This window comes from Mesoplodon mirus (genome assembly GCF_964341445.2).
Source record: "Mesoplodon mirus genome assembly, chromosome: 7".
In the NCBI taxonomy this organism is placed as follows: Eukaryota; Metazoa; Chordata; class Mammalia; order Artiodactyla; family Ziphiidae; genus Mesoplodon; species Mesoplodon mirus.
Window position 1 is genome coordinate 10,399,023 of NC_138983.1, and position 21,624 is coordinate 10,420,646.

Below are 21,624 nucleotides of genomic sequence, written 5' to 3' on the forward strand. Positions count from 1 at the left end.
GGATGTTTTCTTAACCTTTGGGGGTTTTAGAGGAAGGGGGAAAGACCGGATGTTAAAGGTGAGCTCGTTGAATGGAGGGAGAGTTCTCAGGTTGTGGATTTTGGTCGCAAGCAAGCTGCGGAATTTAAAAGCGTGGGGGATGGGAAACCTGTAGTCTGTGGAGTCAGGGAGGCTTTTGCTGAGCAGAAAAGAGCCAACAGGCAAACAGGGTCCATCTGTCTAGGAAGGGGAGGGGATGCAACTCCCTCGGAAACTTCCTACCAGGGAGGCCGTTTTTCTCTCCAGGCAAAATATTTGCCGGCACAATAAAGGTAGCCGGGTAGGGAGGGAGAAGGCTCATTACCAGACTCAGCTTGTTAAGAGTATTTTGCTTGAGGCAAATTCACTCCTCCAAGAATAGTTATTAAGTTCCTACCATGTGCCAGACCCAGCCAGAGGCTGTCGCTTGGATTGGATCATGAGCACCTGGTGCATACCAGGCAGGGGCTTGGTATTTTCCATCTAGTTCCTCACCCGAGGCTCCTGGTGGCTCTTCAGGGTTGGCTTTACAGTCCCCATTCTACAGGTGAAAAGACTGAGGCTGGGAGGTGGCAGAGCTGGGATTTGAGCCGTGGCCTGTCTGCATCTAAGGCGCAGGCTCTGCCCACCAACCCTCACTGCCTCTCATCATCTTTAACAGCAGCCCTGGTCTGGCAGTGATGGCGGAAGCTGCAATGTAAAGGGGCGGGGCATGTAGATCGCTACCGCCACCCTTATTGAGCTCTTCCTGCCACACTTGTGAAGTGGCCAAGCGCTCTCGTGCCTGGTCACATTTCACTCAATCCTCAGCAACCCCAGCAGAGGTGCCCTTTCCAGCTCATCTCACAGATAGGGAGACGGAGGCTCAGAGAGGTGACCTACTTTGCCCAAAGTCACATGACTTGGAGGGGCAGACCCTGGACCTCAGGTCTGGCTGACTCCAAAGCCGGGGGCTTTTTCGTCTTGACTTCAATTTTTAAAAATTGAGTTTTAAATTTAACTCCTTGGCCGGTATTAGTCACTTGGTTCAAAACTCAGATGCACGGGAAGGTGTCTCTGGTGGAGTAACCTCTGTTCTCTACTTCTCAGCATCCTTCTGGAGTTTCTGTATGCCATGGGAGGGAATGCCATGGTGGGGGCAATGCCATGGGGGGCAGTGCCATGGGAGGCTAGGCTCGTCCATTTTCATGAGGAAGGCAGCGTGCTCTGCTTTCTGGTCTGCCCCTCGTCTTGGAAAGGGGGATGTTGGAAACTACACCATAATAAACCCTGGTACTGGGCCCCAGCACAGTATCCTTGTGTGACCATGGTGGCATTTAAAGGTCTTGGATGGCTTCCCTTTTATTTTTTAAAAATATTTATTTATTCATTTGGCTGCGCCGGGTCTTAGTTGTGGCATGTGGGATCTTCATTGCGGCATGCATGCGGGATCTAGCCCTGACCAGGGATCGAACCGGGGCCCCCTGCATTGGGAGTGTGGAGTCTTAACCACTGGGCCACCAGGGAAGTCACAGGATAGCTTCCTTTAGGAGGCTTTCATGTGGGACAGGAATCCTGAGGGTGGTGTGAAATAGGGAACAAGCTGGTTCTGTTGGGCCTGACGGTCTACCCTCCCCCACCTGCACCACCTCTCACCTCCTCAGGCTGGAAATGTGTCCTGCATCTCCCCCGAGTGTCCTCCCGGCCCCTGTCAGGGCTCCCCGAAGTCGGATTGCTGTACTTGTGTGCCAGGTAAGGGACTCTTTGTGGGGAGAGGACAGGGTGAATTTAGCTTTTTTGTAAAAAATGACAGGGGTGGAGCGGTGTCTTTTGAGTATGTTTTTTTGGGGGGGGGGTGAGTGGAGGAGAGCGGAAGGAGATTGATTTCTGCTTTAGAGACTCAGATCAAATGAAGCATTTCAAAGTGCCCGTTTTAACTGAGCACCTACCGTGTGCATAGTGGTTTGGATGCTAGATTGGGCTCACAGCCCAGCCTGCCCCCTGCTGGGGTTGGTGCCTTTAACACAGACAGGAAGGGGTTTGGGTCCACCCTTGGCGTGGCTCTGTCCCGAGACTGGGGGGAGGTCTCCCCTGCCCTACTAATGAGTTGGTCCTTTGTTAAAATGTGGTTTTCTTTCCTGAGATGACCTCATGGCCGTCACTGCTGGCTCTGGGCCATTGCTCTGTGGGGCCCTTGCCAGTCCTGATCTCATTGAATCTGTGTGGCGCAGCCCTGAGGGAGTACTATTCATAGCCCCATTTTATAGATGAGGAAACTGAGGCTCAGAGAGGTCATTACTGCCCAAAGACACACACCAGTGAGTAAAGGAGCAAAGCTTGAACTCAAGCTTACCTGATTTCAAAGCTAGTGTTCTTACTAAATACTATTTTTCCCTTGACTTTTGAATGCTATTTTAATTTTATTTATTTATTTATTTTTGCCACGCTGCACAGCATGTGAGATCTTAGTTCCCCGACCAGGGATTGAACCTGCGCCCATGCATTGGAAGTGCAGAGTCTTAACCACTGGACCGCCAGGGAAGTCCCGAATGTTATATTATCTTTAATTAGAACATTTTTTGAACAGGCAATATACTCTCTGTGAGGTAGGAACTGTTAACCCCATTCTACAGATGAGAAAACTGAGGCTTAGGAGAGCTTAAGTATCTTGCCCGTAGTGAGTTGTGTAGCTGGGATTTGAACCCAGTGCCCTCTGACTAAAGCCAGGTGGGCCCCGGCAGGTTTTTAAGGTTGTTGTTACCAGTAGGGATGGGGCGTCTTCAGATGAGAGGCTCTCACTGAATCCTCCCTGCCTCCAGGGGCTGGCAGCATTCCCAGACCTTCCCGTAGGTGTCTGGGGCCGTCTTTTTTCATTTCTTCTTTTCTCTTAGTCTTTAGTTATTCCAGGCTTCCCTTCCTTCTTGGTTAAGGACCTTATTTTGCATGTGGTTCATTCTCTGTCAGTTTTTTTTTTTTTTTTTTTTGGCTGCACCGTTCGGCATGTGGGATCTTAGTTCCCTGAGCAGGGATTGAACCCATTCCCCCTGCATTGGGAGCTCAGAGTCTTAACCACTGGACGGCCAGAGAAGTCCCTCTCTGTCGGTTTTTAACTACCGGTGTACCTTTAGGTGAGGGTTTGGAGGGGAGCAGCGATTGGGCTCTTGGGTGTGGGTGTGCCATGGAGTATTGTGGGGGTGTGTTTTCTTCCCAGAGACCCGCCCACCCATTTGCTCCCCCTTTTCTTTAGCTGCCCAGAGACCTTGAGCTGCCTCTTCCTTTCTCCTCCGCAGTGAGATGCTATTTCCATGGCCGGTGGTATGCAGACGGGGCTGTGTTCAGTGGTGGTGGTGACGAGTGTACCACCTGTGTCTGCCAGGTAGGGGGCTGAGTGGGTGGGTGCTGGGGAGGGGCAGGGCACACGACTTTCCCAGGATGCCTTGACCAGGAGAAGAGGAGCCGCCATGCAGCAAAAGGGAAACTGAGGCGGGAAAGAGACTAAAGGGGCCTTAGCATTCACCAAGGCCTTCCCGCAGTCTCCTTGAAGTTCGTCCTTCAGCACGGCTATTTATAGAGCACCTACTGTGTGCCTGGGACAATGCTGGGCTCTGGGGACGCAGTTGAGCACAAGACAGCCCCAGCCCCCTCCGTCAGGGGCCCACAGCTAGGTGGGCAATGGACAGGGGAGCGGGGCTCTTAACCAGACTGTGGGCTCTAGGGAAGCCTACCTGGAGGGAGGGATGCTAAGCTGAGACCTGAAGATGACTAGGACAGCCCGGTGAGGAGCTGAGACAAGTGTGCCTGGCAGAGGGCACCGCGTGAGCAGAAGGCAGAGGTGGGAGAGAGCAGGGCGTGTTCTAAGGCCTGGGGGTGTCCATTCCGGCTGGAGCCCGGCCTGCGAGAGGGACTGGAAATGCGGCTGAGGTGGGGATCCTGTTTGGGCTGAGTTCCAAGAACAGGGCCTGGGGTGGGCTTCTCGTGTAAGTGGTTTTCTGAAGGAATGCTCTCGGGAGAGACTGGCTGGGGAAGCAGGTCAGGCGGGGGGAGGGGCCACAAGAAGAGGGGTCTCGGGATGATGCCACAGGGAGCTCTGGAGTGTGAGGGGCACCGCAGAGGTGGGTGTGTCCAGAGGCCAGGGAGCTGGGCTCCTCTACCTCCAGCATCAGGTGGTTGTAGGTACTTCCTTGCTCCCCGGGGAGTGGGGGTGAATGAACCCTCCAGGCACCTGGAGGACGTGACCCTCATCAGCCAAGGGCAGTGCTTAGGGGAAGGGGTCTGTGAGGGGGCGGCGACAGCCTCTGCCTCAGTCTCAGTCATGAAGGGCTTTGCCAGCCAGGTGGAGGGTTTGGACTTGGTGAGCTGCCAAGGGTTTGAAGTGGTGGAGTGATGTGATGGGACTGGTGCCTGAGAAAGTTCTCTGGCTGCAGGTGAGAGTGGATTGGAGTGAGAGCAGAAAGCTGTTGCAGAAGTGAGAGGAAGAGATTCTGGAGGCTGCAGCTGGGGCAGCCGGGGACCCAGCAGCCACGCAGCCGGCATATTCCTGGGACCCTCTCCCAGCCTCACCCCAGCCCCCAAGGAAGGACTCGCCGTTCCTTCCACTCTTGTTCCCTGGAGATCTGTCACTTTTAAGGGGGTGACGGCAGCCTGCCGGCCTCCTCTTTGGCCCTCACTGGTTTGTGCCCCCTGGCTCTCTTCCAGAACGGGGAGGTGGAATGTTCCTTCACGCCATGTCCAGAACTGGATTGCCCCCGCGAGGAGTGGTGGCTGGGCCCTGGGCAGTGCTGCTTCACCTGCAGGGAACCCGCACCCATGACAGGTGAGGGCCGCTTAGCCCTGCATCCCAGGCTGCACCCAACACCAGGCCTGGATGCCCGAGCCGGGGGAGGCTGAGCTTCACCCGCTGAGACTCTGTGTGTGTGTGTGTGTGTGTGTGTGTGTGAGTGCTCTCTATGTGTGTTGTGTGTGTCTGTGTGTGTGTGTCTGTGTGTGTTTTAAGTTTGTATGTGAGTGACATCTGTGTGTGAGCTTGGGTACATGTGTCTGCGTGTTTGTGTGTGAGTGGTATCTGTGTGTGTGTTTTTGAGTGTGTGTGTCCGTGTGTTTCTGTTGTGCGTCTGTTGTATCTGTGTGCATGTGTCTGGGTGGGAGTGGTTTCTGTATGTGTGAATGGCTGTGTTTGTGGGGGTGTGTGGACGTGGATGTTTGTGTGAGCGTGCCTGTGTATACCAGGCTCTTGTTAGGCAGGAAAATTCACTAACTGAGGGAGCCAGGCGGCAGCAGCAGGCAGCTCTGGGCCCAGTGGGTGGCCGCGTGGACTCAGTGTGAGTGAGCAGAGGCGTCTGTCTGTCCTTGCTGGGTGGCGCTGTAGGTCCCGCGGGCATTCAGGACCCTCCTCGGCACTTCTGCCCACTCGTCCTTTCTCCCCCGCTGTCCCCTGGCCAGGCTGCTCTCTGGACGACAACGGGGTTGAGTTTCCGGTTGGACAGATCTGGTCTCCCGGTGACCCCTGTGAGTTATGCATCTGCCAGGTGAATGACAACCTGCGCGCCTTCAGCTGCTTTCCCCACCCTTCCCCGTCCCGGGCCGGGCATCCCTGCCCCTGCAGAAGCGGGGCCACCTCAGGCCTGTCCCAGTCTCGCTTCCATGCTCTCAAATCCCGTTTTTACAGAAGGGGCTGGGATCCAGGTTATTCTGGCCTCGGTAGATTTTCAGGATGACAGAGCTTGGCAGTCTGTCTGTCGTAAGAGTGCTGTGTGACCCACTGTGCTTGTGCGGGGAGCTGCTGGCCTAAGGAGCTGGAAGTAGGATTCCCAGGAGCAGGGTTTTCGCCGGGCACGGATAACAGAGGGAGCTGAGCAGCCCGAGGCCTAGTAGTTAAGGCCTTTTCTGTGAAATGGCGAGGCTTCCTCCATTAATGTGAGTCACGTGACCTCACCTCATCAGAAGCGGGTGAGGGTGCGTGAGTTTTGAGAGTCAGATGGACAGACATGCAAACACAGCTATTTACCAAGAAACGCGATCGTTTTAGCTCATGTTTAAGTACGGTTGGCTTTCCTTTCTACTTTAAGAGAGTTTTTAGTCGCTTGGAGCTTAGAGCTTATTTCTCAAAATGAGGTCCCTGCACTGACTGTGTCGTTGACATCACCAGGGGAGCCTTGGTAGAACCTCAAGGCTGCCCAGGGCTCGGACTCAGAATCTGCATTTTAATCCCCCGGTGACTCGAGTGCACATGAGCACGTGAGAAGCGCGGCCTTCAAGTCCCTTTGATGCGCCATTTGTTAAAAAAGCCTTAGACCCTTAGAAAACTTGGAAACGTTTCTTTGGAATTAGAGTGGGGAGCAAAGTACATCCGCTGCCTTTTTTCTCCTTCAGGACTGATCTAGGGCACTCATATTACAAGAAAATAACACAAAACTTCAGCTTCTTACGAAAAAAAAAAAAGAAACTGTATATAGCGCTTTCATCTTCTGAAAGACATTTCCGGTGGAATAGCTTTCTATAAAAATAGGATTTTATTGGACTCCATAGATTTGGGGTGAGCCAGGGTTTCAGGGAAACTCTGAGAAGAGTTTGGATGAGGTTGTGGTGCAGCCTTGGCTGCTGCGGGGAAGGGACGGGAAGCCGAGGAGACCAAAACCCCAGCTCTGGGATATGGGAAGGCTTTTTTCTGGAAGGCTCACACCCCCTTTCCCAAGTAGCCGGTCCTCTTTGGGGGACCCCAGCCACCTCCCATCTGCATCATGGCGCCTCTTAGGGCAGGCTCCGGCCAGTTTGCAGCACCGCCCTTTCTTCTGGGGGCCTGTGGGTGGGGAGGTAGGGACTGGCGTGGCAGGTGGGGTCTTGGTGAAGTTCTTCCTCCCTTCAGGCAGATGGTTCAGTGAGCTGCAAGAGGACAGACTGTGTGGACTCCTGCCCTCACCCGATTCGGATCCCCGGGCAGTGCTGCCCTGACTGTTCGGCAGGTAAGGCCCTGCCTGGGGGGCCGGGGATGGCATAGCACCCCCGGCCCCCACATCTGGGGCCACCCTGTATCAGGCTTCTCTGTGCAAAGCACCACACATGCTTCATCTCTGCTCATCCTCGCAACAACCCCATGGGGCAACCCCATTTTAGAGATGAGAAAACTGAGGCTCAGGGATGGAAAGCAGTTTGCTCAAGGGAGGCCCTGTCTGGATGCTGGAAGCAGATATGAAGATATGCAGAGCTTGCAGCCTAGGTGAGATGATAAAGGAACATACCTGTGAGACAATTAGAGAACAGGGAGAGGAAATTAAAGTGATCCTTTATGTTTTAATAGTAATTTTCACCTTTTCCATTATTTCAAAAGTGATATTTTATTATAGAACATTTAGAAAATACAGAAAACAAAGAAAAAAATTAAAAAGGACCCATTATCACTGTTAACTTCATGGTTTTATCTTCCTAGTCTCTTTTTGTGATATAACATCTATCTCTATAACATATCTGTAACATACATCTATATCTATATATCTATCATGTCATAGATATATAGCATATCATAGATGTATGTTATATCTTTTTTTCTTCTTTTTTGGCCGAGCCACACGGCTTGGGGGATCTTAGCTCCCTGACTAGGGATGGAACCCGCACCCTTTGCAGTGAAATTGTGGCATCCTAACCACTGGACTGCCAGGGAATTCCCTATATATTTTCTCTTATAAAATGTTTCTCTACTGTCCCATCACCTGCTTTTTTTAAAAAAAATAAATTTATTTATTTATTTTTTATTTTTAGCTGCACTGGGTCCTTGTTGCTGTGCGTGGTCTTCCTCTAGTTGCGGCGAGCGGGGGCCACTCTTCATTGCAGTGCGTGGGCTTCTCACTGCGGTGGCTTCTCTTGTTGTAGAGCATGGGCTCTAGGTGCGTGGGCTTCAGTAGTTGAGGCATGTGGGCTCAGTAGTTGTGGCTTGTGGGCTCTAGAGCGCAGGCTCAGTAGTTGTGGTGCTCGGGCTTAGTTGCTCCGTGGCATGTGGGATCTTCCCGGACCAGGGCTCGAACCCGTGCCCCCTGCATTGGCAGGCGGATTCTTAACCGCTGCGCCACCAAGGAAGCCCACCATCACCTGCTTTTATACGTACCAGTATGTGATACATATCATCAAGGTGGCAGCCCTCAGATGGGGCCTCTGTGGGCTTCGGGAAGCAGAGAGGGGAGTTGTAGGGGACCCTCCTGGAAGGAGGGGTTTGGGATTCGACTGAGTGGAGAGGAGCAGAGAGGATGGCCCTGGTGCCTGGCACCCAGGTTGAGTCTCCGGGTCCCTCCTCCTGATCCTGCCAAGTGAGGGGGTAGGAGGAACGGCTCCCTTCCCTGGGGGAGAACCTTGAAGTGAAGACGCTGTGATCCCTTTGCTGAGTCCAGCGAGAAAAAGGTCAGCGCCCAATCCAGACACGCGTTGTGTCCCTTCCCCACCCCCCTGGGCAAGTGTCTAGAGAGGCCGTTCGCCTGACTTCTGCTGCCTAGAAACACCTTGGACTTTCTTCCTGGCGAAGGCCAGCCATCCCCTGGCTGGCCCTCACCACATGCTCTCTCTGGCAGGCTGCACCTACACAGGCAGAATCTTCTACAATAACCAGACCTTCCCGTCCGTGCTGGACCCGTGTCTGAGCTGCATCTGCCTGGTACGACCACCCAGACCTGACCCCTGTCTTCGGAAACTCCCCAGAAATAGCCACCAGCTCCTGAACCCTGCAGGCAAAATCCAGAGACCTCCAAGAGAATGGTCACTTCTGGATCATGGTGAAAGCTGGCTCCCTTCAGCCCTGCCTGGGGTGATTCTTTACCCAGGGCCAGAGAAATACTTTTAACCCTGCCTGGCAAAAGTCTTCTGCTTCTGGGTGACCAGGGAGGGTCCTGGGGGCCTTACGGTATAAAATATGGCCCAGGGATTCTCCCTGAGAGTGGAGGTGAGGAACACAAACCCAGGACTCTGTACGGAATCTTTAATATACTCACATTCTCGAGCCCCTGCCACGTGCCAATCCCTGATCTCAGCACGACCTGTTAATTCACGGGGAATCCTATGAGGTGGGTACCTCCATCCCCAGCTGCTAGGTGAGACAACCGGGCACAGAGACCCCGCAACTAGTCAAGTGAAGTGCCAAGAATCAATTCTAGTATCCTGAGTCTGCTTCAGAAAGCACACTTTTACCCCTAAGCCATACTGCCTCTCAGTCTAAATGACAGGAATATCATTTAGTATTTGGAAAATGGAAAAAATAAGTCCTTATTGCTTGTCATGCTAGAGATGTTTCATGCCAATGGGGCTTCTTTGCTGGCGGTGGGTGAAAAGAGACGGGTCTACAGAAAGATCGAGAAACTTGGGGTGAACATCTTTGGCCTCAGAGTGGCCCTGTTCGTTCACAGCCATGTGCTTTGGGGAGCTTTGGCTTCTGGGTCCTTTCCCCTAAGTTTTTGGTGCTCAGCTTCCCTGGGAGGTTCATGGATTTGTTCGACAGGTAGCTGTTGACAGATGAGCTCTGAGGACAAGGCTGGACCTGGGGGGCTCAGTCTTTTCCTTCACCACGGACCTCTCACCTGACCTCGATGGCTCCGATGGGCACTCAGTGGCTATGTGATGTGTCCTTCACGAGTGACCCATCAGCCCCCCAGAACAAAGGGCCTTCAGTGTTTTCTGTGTCCTGCAGCTGGGCTCGGTGGCCTGCTCGCCCGTGGACTGCCCCATCACCTGCTCCTACCCTTTCCACCCTGACGGGGAGTGCTGTCCAGTGTGCCGAGGTGAGTGGGACCAGCCACCCCTCGTGCAAGGCCCCTGAGTGGGCCTTGGCTCTCACGGCCCCTGTCTCTGCCCCTGCAGACTGCAACTACGAGGGGAGGAAGGTGGGGAACGGCCAGGTGTTCACCTTGGACGATGAGCCCTGTACCCAGTGCATATGCCAGGTGAGCTGGGCCTGGGGACCCTAGACGTGCCGGGCCAGGGGCTGCTTCTAGCCTTTTGTCCTTTTGTGAAACTTGGAGCTCCTTAGCCAGTGTACACCCGTCTTCCGCCTGCCATTCTTCAACTTTAATTACCTGCGGGGATACCTTCGGATTTGATGGTGTTCTCTACCTTTGTTTCCTTAAGGCGGCCCCACTGTGTTTGGCTTCACCTGTTGTTCAGGTGAGGGTCAGGCCCTGCAGCTTCTGCCCCAGATCTTTCTGTGGGTCCAACTGCTGGTGTAATAGGTCCTTGAGGGCTCTGCTGTGGAGGGGTGAGATGCTCCGGGCTTCCTCACGTGTGTCCTTCTGCTTTCCCAGCTGGGAGAGGTGAGCTGCGAGAAGATGCCCTGCCAGCAGGCCTGCTCGGACCCCTCCACGCCCCCCAGGGACTGCTGCTCCTCCTGTCCAGGTAAGCGGCCTCTGCATCCTGGAGCCTCACCACCGTCCTTTTCCACTTTGCTCTTCCACCCAGAAACACAGAACTTGTACAGGGCTGGATATGAGAAACCCAGGCTCAGAGAGGGAATGTGGCCTGCTCAAGGTCACACAGCCAGCACGTGGTGCGCCCAGGCCCAAGCCTGGGCTTGCTGACCCTCGTCAGTGCTATGCCACCATGTGCCGTGCCGTCTGACGAGTCTGTTTACTGTTCCTTTTTCTTCTTCATTTCCTCCTTTCTGAATCTCTTCCTCTGCTTTCTTCCTTTTTAAAAAATTAGAATTTAGGAACTGAATCAACTTTGCAGAAGAATAATTGCTAATATGTATTGAGTATCCATTATGTGTCAGGGAACATCATGTATTGAATGTTATTTCTTTTTTTTAAATTGTGGTGTAATTGACATGTAACATTATATTGGTTTCAGGTGTACAACATAAAGATTCAATATTTGTATATATTGCAAAATGATCACCACAGTAAGTCTAGTTAACATCTGTCACCCCACACAGTTACAGAATATTTTTTTCTTGTGATGAGAACTTCTATGATCTAATCTCTTAGCAACTTTCAGGTATAGCATTTCAATACAGTATTATTAACAATAGTCACCATGCTGTACATTATATCCCAATGACTTATTTATTTTGTAACTGAAAATTTATGCCTTTTGACCCCCTTCAGCCATTTTGCCCACCCCTCTCCTCCCACCTCTGGCAACCACCAATCTGTTCTCAATATCTGTGCGCTCAGTTTTTTTTTAAAAAAAACAATTCCACATATATGTGAGATCATATGGTATTTATCTTTCTCTGATTTATTCATTTAGCATAATACCCTCTAGGTCCATCCACGTTATCGCAAATGGTAAGATTTCATTCTTTTTTGTGGTTGAATAATATTCCCTTGCGTATATATATATATACACCACATATTTATCCATCTTCATCTGTCGATCGACATTTAGGTTGTCCCCATGTCATGGCTATTGTAAATAATGCTGCAATGAACCTTGGGGTGCATATATCTTTCTGAATTAGTGTTTTCATTTTTTTTGGATATATACCCGGTAGTGGAATTGCTGGATCATATGGTAGTTCAACAACAGTTGCTGTGTCTTGTCTTTGTGATGATAGCCATTCTGATGGCTGTGAGGTGGTATATCTCATTGTGGTTTTGATTTGCATTTCCGTGATGATTAGTGATGTTGAGCATCTTTTCATGTCCCTGTTGGCCATCAGTTTGTTTTCATACGTCTTATTTCATTTTCACAGCAACTCTTTGTGATAGATACTATTAGCATCCCCATTTTCCAGGTGAGGAAACTGAGGCACAGAGAGGTGAAATGAGGTGCTCAAGGTCACACAGCCAGTTGGCAGTAGAACCAGGATTTGAGCCCAGAGTCAATGCTTTTAGCTACTCTGCTACATTCACTCCTGAAAATGATTCACATCTGTTTGTCTTTCTCCATCATGAGTGTTGGTCCATGTGGATCTTTTTGCAGAGGTATAAACAGGACGTGGACAACCTACTGTAACACACAGTTTCAAAATATTGATGTAGCCCACAGCTGGCCATTTAAAAAAGCTCCCAAATATTATGGTTTGCTTACCCCTTCCCTTTTTGGTTGACATTTAGGTGGTTTCTTTTTTCTTCTTCTTCTTCTTTTTTTTTTTTCTTCTATCCATAGTGGACCCACTGTGAAAAATCTTTGGTCAGACAACTTTTGTTTTCAAATTTTGTGAGTTGCATTCAGACCCTGTGGTTAATAGGTGCAGTAACTAGGTCACAGGGTGTTGGGAGTGGTTTGGTGACTCCTAGGGCATGACAGCATGTTACCAGATGGGGTCCTAGAGAAAGGGGAAGCATACAGAGATGTAGCTGGTGCCCCATATGCCCACCAACTCTACACTGTGTGTTTTGAATTTAATTTTTCCAGTTTAACATGTCCATAAAGTACCTTACCGGTGACTATTGTACATTTTTTAAACTTCCAGGAAGACAGTGAATTTTTCCACGGATTTGTGGCCTGAATTTCCTCTTGTATAAAATACCTCTTTAACTCCTTTGACCTTTTGAAGACGACATCCTGTATTTAGGGCAGCTCTTCAGTTCTGTGGATGGACAGCTGCTGTCAGGACTGCTGGGGCTGGAAACATCCTGATCCCATACAGTCACTATGTTGGGAACTGTTGAGTGATTATAGATTCGACCTTAACCAGCACAAAACCCTCTGCAAGCTGATGGATATTATTCCCCTGCTTTCTAGAGACTAATCGTTAGCTAAGGTGCCAGGCAGTGTATGGAGGCTTTTACCTGTATTGTCTCATTTAAATGCCCCAGGAATGTTTATGCATGGGTGCTCTTATTGTCTCCATTTTGCAGATGGGGAAATGGAGGCTCAGAGAAGTTAAGTTTCTGTCTTTTTAAGAAGAATTTATTTATTAAAAAAATTTTTTTGGCCGTGCTGCACAGCTTATGGGATCTTAGTTCCCCAACCAGGGATGGAACCCGGGCCCCATGCAGTGGAAGTGCCAAGTCCTAACCACTGGGCCGCCAGGGAATTCCCAAGTTTCTGTCTTGAAGGCCACGTTCTAGGTGGTAGTGTTGTCGGACTCAGGGCCAGGTCTCTCTGATTCCTCACCCCATGCTCGTTCCCATTCTGCTTTCCTGCCTCCTGATGGGGAAACTGAGGCCCAAAGAGGTGAGATGCAGAGCCCACCTCCTTCTCCTGGGGCACCTGCCTCAGCTGCGTTCACCATGTGTGAACTCGTTTTAAGAAGAAATGCTTTTTATTGAAATACGAGGTGAATTGTTTCCTTTTGATAATTAAAAAAAAAAAAAAAAAGAATAGCTTTCTTGAGATATAATTCACACACCCTGTAAGTCACACGCTCAAAGTACACAATTCAGTGGTTTTTGGTAAAGTGGTTTTTGTGATTATCCTTTTGATGGTTTATATAAATATTTCAATTGAGGTATATTTGATGTACAATATTATATAACTTTCAGGTGTACAGCAGGGTGATTCACAATTTTTAAAAAAGTTATAGGTTATCTTTTGATGATTTTTAAAATGTAATCATTCCAGTTTGTAATGTGTTTACCAGCCTCCGTCTCCTCCCTGATCATACCTTTCTCCAATATTCTTCCTTCCTTCCCTTCTGCTCCCGCCATGGATTAAGCCCTTATGATGCGCTGGCCTCCAGGCTGAGACTTAAAAACAAAGTTTTTCAATAGACTTCTTTTTTTAAAGCATTTTTAGGTTCACAGCAAAATCGAGCAGGAGGTACGGACAGCTCCCTGAATCCCCCTGCCCCCGCCCCACGCACAGTGCCCCCTGCTGTCAACATCCCCCACCAGATGGTACATTTGCTACAATCAATGAACCTACTCTGACACATGATTGTCACCCAAAGTCCAGAGTTTACATTTGGATTTAGGCTGAGACCTCTCAGGCTCCGTTTCATTCAGTCCTCGTTGCATGGCCTATGTGGTCATCACCGTTATTATGATGCCCATTTTACAAATGGGGAAATGGAGGCCCAGGGGAGTTATGTGCCTCACACAAGGTCACACAGCCAGTGCCTTGGTGAACTGTCTCTCTCTGCTCATGGTTCCTTTTGGGTCTTCCCTTTTCTGGAGGCAGGAGCCGGCGGGATCCCCCAACCCCAACGGCCGGTGCACAGGGACCCTCAAGGGACAGAGCTGGGGCACTGTCCTTGGTGCAGCTCATCCCAGACCTGCCTCAGTCGTAGGGGAGAACCATTGTGCATCTTCTTGCCCCGCCCCCTCTCTAGATTCCCTGGAAGAAAGCCGGCGTCTCCCCCCACGTGGAGACGTTGAGCTCAGCAAAGTGGCCCGGACCCCCCGTGGAGACCCCGAGGCCCTGCTCAACTGCAGCTCCTGCCCGGGGCCCCCAGCGGTGTCGCCTCGGAGGCCAGCGCTGCAGCTCCTCCAGCTCCTCCTGAGAACGAACCTGTCTGACATACAGACTATACCTGTGAGCCCCTCAGGAGCCCAGGCCGTACCCTCACCCCCTTTGGGGCCAGGGGGCATGTTCCCAGGGGAGCCCGGGGCCTCCCAGCCCCCTCGGCCCTCACCAGGGCCTTCAATCCCTCCAGGAGCCTCCTCTCTACCTCCGGCCTCTCCCGGGGCTCCCGGGCCACCTCCTGTTACTCCAGAGCCCTCGTCCTCAGCCTCCGGGGCCCACACAGCATCCAGACAGCCTTCTCTGCCTGCCACCATCCGGCGTAGAGCCTCAGCCCTTTCCACGACGGGCCCCAGCCCCTCAGAGGCCCCCGTCACTATCCTCAGGCCTCGCAGACTCTCTCCAGCCACCTCCAGACTCTCTGCAGCCCTTGCAGCCACGGCCAGCCCTGGCCCCCAGGAGCCCACCATGGGGCCCTCACAGGAGGAGGAGTCCACAGTGTAAGCAGGCCTCCGTTTCAGGGCCGTGCCCGGGAGACGCCAGACAGAGAAGACTCTGCCAGAGGCCCTGGGAACTTGCAGGGCAGCTCTGGGGACCAGTGAGGCTGCCGACTCCTTAAGGACCCCTGGCGGGGATGGAAAACCCTCAGGGCCCGATGTCGCCTTGCTCCCAAGAAGCATCTGGGATGTGTTGTGAGACTCCAGCAGCACGTTCTCCACCGTCAGCATCCTCCCTGGACTGCGTGGCCCGCCTGTCTTCTGAGAAAGGTTGGGGTAGCTGAGTCCCTCCTCTGGAGGAGGAGGGTCCGAGGGGCCTGGGATTCCACTGGGGTTGTGCCACCAGCTGTCGTGTGTCCTCACCCGAGGTTTCCTGATTAAAATCTGTCTCAGTCTCCCCCAGGCTGCCCTGCTCATTCACTTCTCGCCTTTGGAAAGGTGGGAAAATGTCACTGCAAGCCCTCAGGTGATGAGCTAAGTGCCCACCTCAACCCCCAGCTTGGGAGAAAAGCCTGCACAGACCTGGGGCTAGATTGGGAGGGTCTTAGGTAAGTACCTGGTGGCCTTTGATGCTAGGAGACTTCTAAAGTGAGGGGGCGGAAAAGACGGATGGAGAGGCCTGTGCAGGTTGGGTTCCCTGGGAGGGAATAGTCGGCGGGTGGAGTCTTAGGGCCTGTGCTTAGCTTTAACATCTGTGGGCCGAGGGGGGCAAGCAGGAGGCAGGGGGTGGGGCCCAGCAGTGGCACGTCTCAGCCAACCCCCTGTGGAGCTCTGAGGCTGGGCTGGCCTTCAGAGTCAGCCTGAGTTGGGGCAAGGGGACAGGGCTTTGTGCCCCCATGTTGGCCAGTAATTCTATCTGTGGGGAGTGGGCCCCGGAAAGGGGTGTCAGCCAAGGCAGTTCCCTGTGAGGGCTGGTGGCTGAGAGCTGTCAGTCAACAACCTTCCCTGCGGCTGGGGTAATAAATGCGTCTATCCTGAAGGGGGCATCTGGACGGTGCAGCCCAGTTTCCATGACAGCTGGAAAGAGGACAGTGCTAGCATTGATGGGGGAAAGTGAGATGGGGGTGGAAGACAGAGAACTATGCTGTCACCATGTCACCAACTTGCTATCCCTGAAACCCAAGGGGGCTGCAGAATAACCTGCACCTACACTGGCCCAGGCCATCCTCCCCTTGCATCTTCTCTGCCCTGCTGCTCACCATGTATCCCAGCGGAGAGTGTCCCCAGTGGGCACTGGCTGCAAAGGCCATCTGGGTTATCCACCCCAGGTGTTAGTGTAGGGAGGGGTCCTAATCCAAGCAGGATGGCAGGAATAATGAATTTGGAATTAGGAGCGTGAAAACCAAAGACTTTAGGGATGCAAAGGACTTAGGGGCCCTCTTACTTAGAGACCAGTTAAGACACAAAGGGTGTGGTTGAGTGAGGTCTGGGGTGCCATGAAACCCACGTTTGAGCCCTACTCGCTGTGACTAGCCGTGAGACCTTAGGTCTCGGTTCCCTCATCTGTATAATGGGATCACAACAGTCCTTCCTCATGGAGTTGGGATGATAGCATATAATACAGACTCCATAAGTCTCGGGGCTTTGTGCTTGTGACCTTGTGCAGCCTGCCCAGCTTCATGACGCCACTTGGGATCTAACTTCAGGATGAAAGTGTAGAACACGGACTGGCTGTGCTCCTCAAACAAGCCAGCTCTCGACATGGCAGAGGCTCAGAGTCAGTGCCAATTTTCTCACCGCTATCCCTCTGTTCAGTAAAGGATGCAATTCAAGTTTTAATACTAGTCTCCCCTCTCCACAGAACTCAGGTAAATGGTGTTCATTTTGAACACTAAAAAAAATAAAAGGCTGGGGCGGGGAGTTCCCTGGTGGCCTAGTGATTAGGACTCCGCACTTTCACTGCCAGAGCCTGGGTTCAGTCCCTGGTCGGGGAACCGAGATCCCGCAAGCAACGCAGCATGGCCATAAAAAAAAAAAAGAGACTGAGGGGTGGGGGGTGGGAGGACAGCTGTAGACACTTCCCTCAAGTCGGTCCAAGTATAAAAACATGATTATCTGAGACACTCCCATCCCCCGCTTACAGCTGAGACCACAGAAGCCCAGAGAGGTCAGGAGAGTGTCCGAAGTTTGCACAGATTAGGAAGGCTGATCTGGGAGGAGGGCTCTGGGCTTCGGACTCCCAGTCTGGGCTTTTCCCCTTCAAGTCGCATTTGGTTGGCTTGTTCCGTTGGCGTTGCAGAGAGACACTTGATGGCTGCAGTTTATTCAAGGTGCCAAGACCGCCTTATCTTAGTTTGAGCTCCCCAGGGGCAGACCCGGAGAGAGAGATTTGGGTGAGAGTCGCTGCCCCAGAAGGTGATCCCAGAGAGCACGGTGAGGGAGGGCGAAGGGAGACAGAGAAGGGAAGAAAACCAATCAGCTTTTGTTAAAGAGCGGGTCACTGCCCCGGGCAACTGGCACCCCTTCCTCCTGCGGACCTTCTGGGATGTCATGTAGCACACACCTCAGAATTGTCCCCCGAAGGCCTGAGGATGCCACTCTTGTCCCTCTCTTGCTCTTGGGCTCCTGTCGGCTCTCCAGCATGTCCAGCTGGCCTCACCCAAGGATCACGCCTGCCTCCTGTCTGCTCGCTCTGGGCATAAGAAGACCTGGGGCATGGGGTTGGAGAGGAGGTGCAGGGGCTGCCTCCAGGGCACCCCGTGGCTGGGCCAGGGCTCTCACCACCACACCGTGGGCACCGCAGGCCCTTCTCAGGACCACTGAGGGGAGCTCGGAGCTCTCCTCCTCCCCCTCTCCCCACCCCCCTGACCCCCCACCCCGTGGGTAGGCAGTGCCATTGTGACATGTTGGGAGGCCTTGGTGGGACCCGACTTGGTAAGAACGTGCTCTGCCTGCGATAAGCCCCAGTGTGACGCCCCCTGCCAGCACTGACTGGCACCAGGAAGCCAGAGGACCACCTTCAAGCCCCCAGATGGGCACAGAGTGCTTTTTTTTTTTTTTTTTTTGCCACACCACTCGGCTTGTGGGATCTTAGTTCCCTGACCAGGGATGGAATCCTGGTTCATGGCAGTGAAAGCACCGAGTCCTAACCGCTGGACCGCCAGGGAATTCCTGGGCACAGAGTGCTTTTAACGAATGCATGAGCTGGTCTGAATTCTTAGCAGCCTGGGTTCCAACAAGCAGGTGTGTGTGTGTGCGGGGTGTTTGTTCTTGGGGAGGTACACCCTGCATTTCCCCCTAGCTAGGAGCCCATATGTCGGGTTCTAGGAAGCACTAGAGCAGTGGTCCCCAGCAGTTTGGCACCAGGGACCGGTTTCGTGGAAGACGGTTTTTCCACGGGGTAGCGGAGGGTTGGTTCAGGTGGTGACGTGAGCGATGGGGAGCGGAAGGTGAGGCGTCGCTTGCTTGCCTGCCGCTCGCCTCCTGCCATGCGGTCCAGTCCGTGGTCCAGGGGTTCGGGACCCCTGCAGTAGAGGACGGGGAAGGTGGGCTGGAGCCTGTTCCACAGGGTCAGTTTCACGGGCCCTAGGAAATTCCCGACGGGCCAAATGATCAGACCCGGTTCAAGAGACCTGCTTTTGGAGTTTATCAGATAAACGGGCTTGGGGACAAACCACAGTAGGTTTCAAGTTAGGATAAACCTTCAAAGGTTTAAAAATGCCTTTCATTAACTTTATTTTGAATGTGTAGTACCTCCCATCACTAGAAATAAAGATATGTAAAATCGTCTTAGTGAGGACTCTCCCCGTCCCCACATCCACCGAGGCTCCCCCTTTCCTCCCCACCACTTTTGTGGTGTCTGGTTCTTGGGTACCCTTTCTCTGTTTCTTTATGTATGTGCAAGCAAATCTTATTTTCTTTATAATTCAAAGATAAAATAGCATAGGCTCTGTTATCACCTGTTTTTCAGTTTGTTTGTGGTGTTTCACCTAATAGTCTCTTCTCAAGATCTTTCTGTCCCAGTCCCTAGCGAGCATCCTCATTTCTTTGCTCCTTACAGCTGCGCAGAGGCTCCTGTGCGCACCACAGCAGAAGTCATTTAACCATCCCCTGGGGGCGGACATTTGGGTCGTTTCACATCTTGCTCTTACAAAAGATGCTACAAAGAGTAACCTCGGCCTTACATCATTTTGCACGTGTGCAAGTCTATCTTTAAGATAAATTCCCAGAAGTGAAGTTACTGGGCCAAAAGGTAATACACATTTCTCATTTTGATGGATAGTGCCAAGTGGCGCTGCTTAGGGGTTGTACCAAAGGATGCCCCCTCCAGTGATGTGCAGGAATCCATGTTCGGGAGGGCCTGGGTTCCATAGATCAGAGCAGAGACATGAGATGAAAATAACATTCCTGGGGAATTCCCTGGCGGTGCAGTGGTCAGGACTCAGCGCTTTCATTGCCATGGGCCGGGGTTCAATCCCTGGTTGGGGAACTAAGATCTTGCAAGCTGTGTGGTGCAGCAAAAAACCCCCAAAAAAACAAAAAACAAAAACACCAAAACCACTCCTGGACAAGTATGAGTGGAAAAGATGGATTGAACTGAGCTTAGACCCCCGAGGCCCTCAGCAAATGGGGAAAGATGAGTGGGGAAGAGAAGGCATGTGAATCCACCTTATCTTGTGGAGCAAAGTGTCAGATCACAAAGCGTGCGGTTTTCTGGTATTAATGAGCTGTCTAATGGGGATCCTTTTTAGATTCTGTCTGGATCCAAGAATCCCAGGGTTGAGGGGCTGAGCTGCAGCTGCCGGGGCTGAGAAGGGGGAACACGGGGTGGGGGGAGGGGATGGTGCATCCCTGGGGCCTAGAATACTGCCTGGGGCATGGGAGGTGCTCAGGGAAATAGCAGAAACACAAACACAGCAAAGAGCCAGGACGTCATGGAATTCATCCCCAGAAGCCTGAGAATCCACCTGTTGGTCCCATGACCAAGTATGACTAGGACAGAATGTCAGTGGGGGTGAGAGTGTACCCATCTGGGGTCTTTTTTTAAAAAAATCAATCAATTAATTAATTAATTTTTGGCTGCATTGGGTCTTTGTTGCTGCGCGTGGGCTTTTCTCTAGTTGCGGAGACCAGGGGCTACTCTTTGTTGCAGTGTGCAGGCTTCTCATTGTGGTGGCTTCTCTTGTTGTGGAGCACGGGCTCTAGGCACGTGGGCTTCAGTAGTTGTGGCACACGGGCTTAGTTGCTCTGAAGCATGTGGAATCTTCCCAGACCAGGGCTTGAACCGGTGTCCCCTGCACTGGCAGGCAGGTTCTTAACCACTGAGCCACCAGGGAAGTCCCCCATCTGTGGTCTTAACCATGGCCTCTCCCAAATTGGATCCATTCTTTCGTCTTATCCTAGTTGTTTCCTTGTAAAAAATTATCTTGAGGGAATTCCCTGGAGGTCCAGTGGTTAGGACTCCATGCTTTCACTGCTGAGGGCACAGGTTCGATCCCTTGTCGGGGAACTAAGATCCCCCAAGCTGCGCGGTGCAGTCAAAAAAAAAATTTTTTTTTTGAATTCAGCACTCAGTCAGCAAATATCTATTGAGCACCTCCAATGTGCCAGACCCTGCTCTTGCTGCTGGGGCTTCAACAGTTAAAGGATCACAGTCTCTGCCTTGGTGGATCTGACACAAACACTCCCACTAAGGCATCATCTCCAGCTGTGCCCAGTGCCATAAAGGAAAGGAGGGCCACCCCATGAGAGGGCGGTCAGGGAGGCTTCACAGGGAAGTGATGTGTAAGCTGACACCTGCAGGATGCTGGGAGTTCGCAGGTCAAAAAAAGGGGAACAGCAGCAAAGGGAACAGTGTGTGCAAAGGCCTGGAGGTGGGGAAGAACTCGGGTATTTGTGGAGGTGGGCGAAGGCCAGGGAGGTGGGAGCTCAGGGTAAGAGGGATTAAGGTGACACAGGGAAGGTCCATGGGGACCAGAGCATGCAGGGCCTTGAAGCCACACCAAAGATATAATGTCTTATTCCAAGTGCAATTGCAGAGCATTAATGAAAGGTTTGAAGCAAGGGAGGGTTGTGATCAAATTTATGTTTTGAAAAGATTGCGCAGCTAGATAGGGTCTAAGTGACATTGGGAAGACCTGGGGCATGGGGTAGGAAGAGCTCACCTCACCCTTGCTTGAGCCTAATAGCTTGTATTTATGTGACAAATTACAAATTGGGGGATGATGTGACAAGAGTTCCTAAAGCCATCTTGTTCTGGGCACCCGGAAGTCAGTCCGCCTCAGCAGGGAGGCCCAGCTCCAGCGCTCAGGCCGGTATCTCCAGCGGACAGCCTGGAACCCAGCAGAAGCAGGCGCTATGGGAATTTTTCCCACGTGCACGCCGAGGAGCACAGGGCTGGAATAGGTTGACCAGCAGAAGAGGAACTGAGATCAAGCTGAACTGAGTCAAAGTGAAACAGATCGCTTTGCGACAGGAGTTCTCAGAGCCTTTGATTGGGAACTGTGCCTTGTGAACCTTGACGAAGGGCCTAGAATGTAGCCTGTTCCATACTTATTTTGAAACTTTTTCATTGAACATTTTGCTACCAAAACCCATTCTGAGAAATGCTGCTCTAGATATTTCCTGGCTGACTTTCTAGGGCAGGTTTGCTAACGGCATGTCAGCTCCCTCTCTCAACCTCTCCTTGGGGAATGGAAAACCATCCTCTTTCAATCACCGGTGGGGAAATGGATCAGCTTGGTGTCTTGCACCCAGAGTTTTGAGGGGCTCCCAAGGGTTAGTCTGCATCAACCAGCTCATCACAGAACAGCCTGGTAGATTTTGGGGTGTCAGCTTCTCTCACCACTCTGGCCCACGTCTCACGGTCATT

General features: G+C 52.1%; 1 protein-coding gene across 1 annotated transcript in view; it reads left to right on the forward strand.

The window, feature by feature from the left end:
- VWCE (von Willebrand factor C and EGF domains) overlaps positions 1–14,820 on the forward strand; it is a gene marked incomplete at both ends in the record, with an annotated part of 29,334 nt that extends 14,514 nt beyond the window's left edge. The window contains 10 exons of the mRNA XM_082627779.1: positions 1,662–1,749; positions 3,288–3,373; positions 4,693–4,810; positions 5,437–5,522; positions 6,860–6,956; positions 8,550–8,632; positions 9,617–9,749; positions 9,829–9,911; positions 10,269–10,359; positions 14,186–14,820. Of these exons, the coding sequence (XP_082483905.1) occupies positions 1,662–1,749; positions 3,288–3,373; positions 4,693–4,810; positions 5,437–5,522; positions 6,860–6,956; positions 8,550–8,632; positions 9,617–9,749; positions 9,829–9,911; positions 10,269–10,359; positions 14,186–14,820 (1,500 nt within the window). The remainder of the gene's footprint in view (positions 1–1,661; positions 1,750–3,287; positions 3,374–4,692; positions 4,811–5,436; positions 5,523–6,859; positions 6,957–8,549; positions 8,633–9,616; positions 9,750–9,828; positions 9,912–10,268; positions 10,360–14,185) is intronic.
- Positions 14,821–21,624: the final 6,804 nt, after the last annotated feature.